Source organism: Artemia sp. Qi Xiang Cuo, chromosome 10 (genome assembly GCF_049724085.1).
Source record: "Artemia sp. Qi Xiang Cuo chromosome 10, ASM4972408v1, whole genome shotgun sequence".
Lineage (NCBI taxonomy): Eukaryota > Metazoa > Arthropoda > Branchiopoda > Anostraca > Artemiidae > Artemia > Artemia sp. Qi Xiang Cuo.
The window spans coordinates 19,092,746-19,101,171 of NC_142803.1; the positions used below are offsets into that span (position 1 = coordinate 19,092,746).

The following is an 8,426-nucleotide window of genomic DNA, read 5'->3' on the forward strand; positions in this document are numbered from 1 at the left end:
GTAAAGGACTTGCCCCTTCCTTCCTTTTCATAGTAATTCTCGAAAGTATAAATTTAAATATCGTCTAGAGTTTTTATTCCAAGCACTTTTTTGTGTTAAATAAAGACACAGCACCAACGTTAGTAGAGCAACAAAGTATTGAAGTACATATGGCCTGTAATATATATTATATATATATATATATATATATATATATATATATATATATATATATATATATATATATATATATATATATATATATATATATATATATATATATATATATATATATATATATATATATATATATATGCCCCGATGTGAAGACTGGGTACAAGAGGTTGGAGCTGTTCCTGTGCTTTGGAATGATCAGGGGTCACCGCTCCGTCATAAATTTCTTTCTCAATCCATATCACCGACAGGGTAGTCCTGCTTATGTAGCCTCTTAGTGGTATTAGGGTGGACCTTTTTGTGTTTTCCTAACCAAAACATTGACTTCTAACAGCACTGCAGGGTTATTTTGAGAAGCGCGCCCCTCGAGGAAATTATAGCCTTGTAAACGATTAAATAAAAAAAACAAGTTTTTTAAACTGAAAGTAAGGAGCGACATTAAAACTTAAAACGAACAGAAATTATTCCGTATATGAAAGGGTCTGTCCCCTCCTCAACGCCTCGCTCTTTACGCTAAAGTTTTTTATTGTTTTGAAAAATAGAGTTGTGAGAAAAAGTCAAACTTTAACGTAAAGAGCGAGGCGTTGAGGAGGGGACAGCCCCTTTCATATAGGGAATAATTTCTGTTCGTTTTAAGTTTTAATGTCGCTCCTTACTTTCAGTTTAAAAAACTTGTTTTTTTTATTTAATTTCTGATCGTTTTTTAGTTAATGCAGCTTTTATTTGCATAAACATTTTACTTTTCTTTTGCTAAATGGATGTCTTTACAAATTAACTTGTGTAACTAACTTCTATATTCGTATATTTTTCTTCTGGCGAAAAATACAAAGTTGCAGATTTTTGCAGATATGAGCTTGAAACCTATGTAATAGGGTTTTCTGATACGCTGAATCTGACGGTGTGATTTTCATTAAAATTCTTTGACTTGTAGGGGATGTTTCCCCCTCTTTAAAAAATCGAGTAAATTTTCTCAGGCTCGTAGCCTTTGATGAGTAATACTAAACTTAATAAAATTTATATATTTAGAATCAGCATTATAAACACATTCTTTTGATACATTTATTGACATCAAAATTCCGTTTTTAAGAGTTTCGATTACTATTGAGCCGTATCGCTTGTTTTTTTATTGTTTTTATTTTATTACGTATATGCTATTACGTATATTAGGGGGTTATACCCTTAGTCAATACCACACTCTTTACGTTAAAAGTTAAAAAAAAATTTGATTCACAAAACCCAGAATCACAAAGGCAGTTTAATTAGAATAGATAGCTCTTTTGAAAGCACTAAAAAAAAACTGTAGCGTAAAGAGCGAGGTATTGACTTGGTGGGGAACCCCCTCACATACGTTATAATTTCTGTTCGTTTTAAGTTCTAATATTCCTTCTTACATTTCAGTTGAAAAAACTTGTTTTTTTTTATTTAATTTCTGATCGTTTTTTAAATAATGCTTGGAAATCCGGCGCCCCCTTCATAGAAATGTCTCTTACCCCAAAGAAACATCCTCCATGGAAATATTCTCCAGAGTAACCCCGCCTCTAGCCCCCCCCCCTCTAGAAAAAATCCTTCCTGAAAATGGTTGTATACTTCCCAATAACCAATAAATAATGCTGGCAAGTCCGGCGCCCCCTTCATGGCAATTTCCCTTCCCCCATGAAAAATTCCATCATGAACAGATCCTCCAATATAACCCCCGTCCCAACCCTACCAACCACAAACACAAAAAAAAACAACAGAAAACATATGTATAAATACCAAAAAACAAAACTAAAAGTTAAAATTTGGTAAAGTTCAAAACATTTATCCCACCCTCTGGGAACTTCGGGGGATTAAGTCATCCTAAAAGACATATTTATCATATTTTCGACCATGCTGAACAAAATGGCTATCTCAAAATTTTGATCGGGTGACTTTGGGAAAAAAATAAGCGTGGGGAGGGGGCCTAGTTGCCCTCCATTTTTTTGGTCACTTAAAAAGGGAACTAGAACTTTTAATTTCCGTTCCAATGAGCCCTCCCAAGATATTCTAGGACCATTGGGTCGATACGATCACCCCTGGGGAAAAAAAACCAAATAAACACGCATCTTTCTTCTGGCAAACCGTGATCTTTCTTCTGGCAAAAAATGTAAAAGTCCACATTTTCGTAGATATGAGCTTGAAAACTCTAAAGGAGGGTTTTCTGATACTCGGAATGTGATGGTAGGATTTTATTAAGGTTATATAGCCTTTAGGTGGTCTTTCCGCATGTTTTTGAAAATCACCCAAATTTTCTCAGGCACTTAAAGTTTGATATGTAGGTCTAAACTTGATGAAATTTATATACCATTGAGCCGGGTCGCTCCTTACTTACAGTTCGTTACCATGAACTGTTTGATACAGCATTTGCACTGGATTCTGATGAACGAATAGTTCTTCTGGGTTTGGTCTGATTTGGTGGGATTTTTTCTGTGCTGAAAAACCTCTTAATAGCTAAATTATCTGTAAATGGTCGCCTCTAATAAATTGTCTCTAAAAGCGTAATGTTTTTAGGGATATATGTAATGAGTCAGAGGTAATACGCTAGAGATTGTCTGTGAGATGAATAGGATAGAGGCTGACTGTGAGATTTTCTATAATAGCTAAAAGTTTCAAACTCTAGAGGTCAATTTCTCTCTCCCACGGGTATACCTGGTAAGTGCAGAATCTGCAAGATTTTGTTCTATTTCTGGCTTGTTCAAAGTAAATGCCATAACATTTCACGGTCGGCAAAAATAAAACCAAACAAACAATGAAATTTCCACGTCTGCAGAAACACTTAAATAAAAAAAAAGAGTCCCAAGACCATAATGGAATAACTTATCTTGTGTCAACCATTATAATTTTGGTAATAATTGGTTACTAACTTTTTTGTCTGGTTTGTCAATTAAAAAAAGATAGACATATTAATCGCTAATATTAACTCATGCCGGCGAACCTTTTGTCTTGTCTGTCTATCAATTTCAATTTTAAAAAGGAATTACAGAAAAACTATTACGGATGCTAGAATGGGAAAAAAGTAATTTTCCCAAAAGTCGTGTCCTACCTAGATCATTGTTTCAGGACAGAAAATGTTAGTGTGCCAAATTTATGAAAAAAAATTATCGAGATGATACAGGCAAAATTACACAGGAAACATATGTTTGACAAGAAAAATCATATGATTGACAGCATATTTATGATTATATTTCAAGAAAATTGATTACATCATTTACACCCCCCCCCCCAAAGAGTGAGCGTATCTTTTTTATATATATAACACATGCAACATTACAAATGGAACACAGCTAAGTATAAAATAAAAAGAGTAATTAGTCTATTTATAAAAGGCCTTTTAAGTTATTTCATAATGTCTAGAGGATAAAAGAACAACCTTGATCATCAAACATGACAACACCAGTCCGAGCAACTAAGGCAAAGGGTATTGAAAAAAGTCTAAAGGAATGATAAACGAAAATGAAGAACAAATATAAAAGGCCGTACACAGGATTTTTTTCCGAGGGGGTTTTACCCAATTTTTTTTGGGGGGGGGGGGGGGGGTACACACACAAAAAAAACAATACACATTTTGTTAATGTCCATTTTTGTTACCTTTTACGAGCCAGACAAACATTTCGGGGGGTGGGGTCAAAAACCCTACCCCCCTGGATACGGCCTTGAAAATATAGACAGTCAGAATATTTCCGTCAGCAACATTTATAACAAGTAAGAAAGAAAAGTAAAGAACAAAGAAACATACTGTTCGAAGATAAGCGTCAACAAGAATTAAAACTACTCAAAAACAAAAGTGAACAACAAAGAAATGTACGGCCAAAAGATATTCCACAGCAAGAACAAAGAAATATGCAGTTAAAAGATAAGCGGTAGTGAGAATTACAAACAATCGCAAAAAAGCAAGTATCAGATCGTGTCAAAAATGGAGTGAAAAACATCAAATTTTGCTGTTATAAGACAAACAGCACGCCATGACGACCACTGGCGACGCCATGGCATCAAGAAGAAGCTCACATTCTCTGCGGTTGCAAGATGTTTGACAGTAAGAATCAATAGAAACTTACCTTCACGTAGCCAAGACGGGGTAAAGCCTCCAAATCGGCTATAATAATATAATATATATTGAAAACCCGTCGTATACAATAAATGTACAATGACAGAGTGTACAAAAATACGAAAAGAGGAAACAAAACGATAATAAAAACAACAAAAGCAACAACTTCTTAAATAGTATACAAAATAGTACGAAAAGTGGAAACTGAAAGATAGCATACTCAAAGATTACAACAGGAACAACAACTTCTTCGAAAATAGCAACAAAGACAACAACTTTTGAAAGGAGAAAAAAAAGAAAAGAAATAAATAAAAAGGGAAGCAAGAGGGAAAATCAAACAAGCAAACTTGCCCACTCGTGCTTTAGAATTGCTGGTTTTGTTTTTTGCCGGCTAATAAGTGTCTCAACAGCTAGATTTGGGTCCGCTAGGTTATAGCGCCGAATCAGAAAACTATTTTTTGTCCAAGGTGGCAATTTTAGTAGGTACTTTGCAAAACGGAAAAATAAAGAGCGGATTTTAGACTTTTCACGGTTTGCCAATAAATTCCAGAAAGGGGTCACATATAATAATATATGTGGCACAGCGGTAGCGTTGTAAATACTTGCCAGTAGTGGACGGTTAAATCTCAGAGTGGATTTAACGATCAAAGCATAGGAGCTGGATATTCGCCGTTCAAGATGTGAGATCAGGAGGGAACGGGTATGCTGTAATGAGGAACGTAATGAGGATATACTATTTTATCAACTGGTTTTACTGAGCAATCACCTAGTGTGATATTACTAGGAGGGTCATTCTTCCAATTATAAAGCAAAACTTCCGACTTTTGGGAGTTAAATCTCAGACCGACTTTCTCGCTATATAGTTTTCTTTTCGTTTTACAACTGACAAATTGGCATTTCTGGTCACAATAATGATGTAAATAGAACACAACTTTAAGAAACAATTCGTATTTTTCCCAGGGCAGCTTTATCGAAAAATTGCTAATGTCATGACATCAAGTAAAAGCTCGAATTATCTGCGGTTAGAAGACAAGTGACAATGAGAATCCATATGTAGAAGCCTGCCGCGTGCCGGGGCCCGGTCGCGAAGTCTCCGGGCTCTCGGCACTATATATATATATATATATATATATATATATATATATATATATATATATATATATATATATATATATATATATATATATATACTATCTTTATACACGAGTAATAATTATTTATTTATCTTTTTTCTCGAAAACGGCTCCATATTTTCTCGGGAAAATTGATATCTTGGGATATTCTCGCATAAAAACAAAGGTTCGGCGATATGTATTTCACAATGACAAAAGACCAGCCGAAGTAAAATGAACCAAACAAATTAAAAATGAAAGCAATTATGATTAGGTTTAGGGTTTTGACATGGATAAGGTCATCAATGTTTATCATGCCTTTAAAAATCACAAATATGGACTAGATAAATCGTTGGAAGTTGTCTCACTACCTGAAGAATATTGTACTTTTTATTGCGTTTACGATATTTAAACTGTTGTTTTGTGGGGTTTTGGGGGGAGGTACCTAGGTTAGGTTACGTATTTCATATATGCTATACTTTACCCTCCCCCCCTAATGTGCAAATACGGCCTTGAAAACATAGACAGTCAGAATATTTCCGTCAGCAACATTTACAACGAGTAAAAAAGAAAAGTAAAGAACAAAAAAGCATATGGTTCGAAGATAAGCGGCAACAAGAATTAAAACTATTCAACAACAAAAGTGAACAACAAAGAAATGTACGGTCAAAAGACATTCCCCAGCAAGAACAAGGAAATATGCTGTTAAAAGATAATCAGTCGTAAGAATTACAAACAATCGCAAAAAAGTAAGTATCAGAACGTGTCAAAAATGGAGTGAAAAACATAAAATTTTGCTGTTAGAAGACAAGCAGCAGCAAAAATCGGAACGAGTCGAAAATGAAAGTGAAAAATAAATATTACGTTGGTGGTTGTATCTCACCACTGACCACGCCATGGCATCAAAAAGAAGCTCACATTGTCTGTGATTGCAAGATATTTGATAATAAGAATCAATATAAACAAGCCTGTCACGTTGCCAAGACGGGGTAAGGCCTCAAAATTGGCTATATAGTTTTCTTTTTGTTTTACAACTGACAAATTGGCATTTCTGGCCATAAAAGTGATCTAAATAGAACACAACTTCTAGAAACAATTTTGTATTTTTCCCAGGGTGGCTTCATTGAACATTCGGTGATGTCATGACATCAAGTAAAGGCTCAAATTATCTGCGGTTAGAAGACAAGTGACAATGAGAATCCGTATGTAGAAGCCTGCCGCGTGCTGGGGCTCGGCCGCGAAGTCTCCGGGCTCTTTATACTATATATATGTATATATATATATATATATACATATATATATATATATATATATATATATATATATATATATATATATATATATATATATATATATATATATATATATATATATATATATATATATATATATATATATATATATATATATATATATATAAAGAGTTTCGGGTTTTGACTTTCTTACAACTCTGACTTTCTGACGTTATAAAGAGTTTGACTTTCTTACAACTCTTTTTTTCTTAAACAATAAAAACTTTAGCGTAAAGAGCGAGGCGTTGAGGAGGGCACAGCCCCTTTCATATACAGAAGCGGGGGTTTGGGGGCGGTATCCCCCCAACTGCACCTCCTAATCCCTGTACGTTTTAAGGTTCGAACTTGTGACTCAGCCTCTTTAACTCTTTAGAAAACGTAGTTTTTTTTCAAATAATATATATATATATATATATATATATATATATATATATATATATGCATATATATATATGGGTCTTTGAGACTATTTGCAATTTACAAACATAAATGTAGTATTCGATTTTAAACCCAAGTTTTCTCTGTTTTATAATACCGCTGTGTGTGAACTAAACCATAGAAATTTCACTTGGGTGGGGGGAGGTATTTTTATAAGACCTTAAAGAAGCAATTTTTTCCAGTAGATATCTCTCGAAAAGTGTCCGTAAGTGTTTTTCTTTCAAGGGCTTATTAAAGCCTAAATGTATCTACAGCATTGGGTTAACTTTAACGATCAAACTTCATTAATTTTCATAAACAGACATTTTTGCTCTAATAGATTTTTTTATTTTGTGAAGACAGCCTATATTCAGGCACTTATACAGAAATAAGGGCCAGTAACTGACCCAGGGGGCGATTGGGTTGCCCCCACCTCCCCTAACGTAGTCTAAAGTAGTATAATTTACTTAACTAACGCAAATTTGCGTTAATTAAACTTGCTCCTATCGCTGATTTATCAGATCAACCTATTCCCCCCCCCTCCTAAAAAAATCCTGTATCCACCCCTGATAAGGGCTTCAGGGGCTTTTCTCATGATAGATTCAGTTTTTAATGGCATATTTTTGGTCAAAATAAATTCCTGGGTTTAAACAAATAAGAGTTCCAAATAGGGATAGGTCCTCTTAATAGACAGTGAAACAAAAATATATATAAAAGTTCTAGATATTACGACGACATAGCCAGTCATCATCGTCTGTAGAGTTAGAATATCAAATTCCTGAGTAAGCGCTTACGTATATTTTACGCTTCATTAAAGAATAGCAGTAATCATAGACTGACCTTCTAACATCACTCAGGAGAAAATGTATATTTTTGGACTTATCCTGAATATTCCACTGAAAAACAGCGCATAGACTAATAATCCCAATGAATACTAAAAGAAAGCAGTTTCTTTTGCTTTTCAAGAATACCGGAATTTGCACAATTGTAAAAGTCATCCTTACGCATGTAAATTCAGAGACTAAATGACAAGTTTTTATGGTTTTTTTTTTCACTGATAATGTGAACCGGTAATTTTCAGGTTGGCGCTATCAGGCACTCATTACTGACTAAAACGGTCTCATGACACCAATCTTTGTTTATTATTTTTGAGATTAGATAATTAGATTTGTTTTCGACCGGCCATTTTATTGGGACATTAATTCTGGTGCTAAACATTAATTTGTTTCCAAGTGATTACAATATTTTTTTATTATTAAAGAAAAATTACTTTTATGAACAGAACTGTGGAAAATATGTTGCTTTTTCTAAAACATAAGCACTCCTTGGTACTAAGAGAGGGAGTTGAAGGGCTGGCAGCTTCATCTTCTTTTGAAATAGTTTCTGGAA

The 8,426-nt window shown here is 34.1% G+C and overlaps 1 protein-coding gene across 1 annotated transcript in view; it reads right to left on the minus strand.

Annotated features, from left to right (window-relative positions):
- LOC148947544 (galactosylceramide sulfotransferase-like) overlaps positions 1–8,118 on the minus strand; it is a 58,730-nt gene extending 50,612 nt beyond the window's left edge. The window contains exon 1 of the mRNA XM_089095299.1: positions 7,878–8,118. Within this exon, the coding sequence (XP_088951425.1) occupies positions 7,878–8,035 (158 nt within the window). The 5' untranslated portion in view covers positions 8,036–8,118. The remainder of the gene's footprint in view (positions 1–7,877) is intronic.
- Between the last annotated feature and the right edge of the window lie 308 nt (positions 8,119–8,426).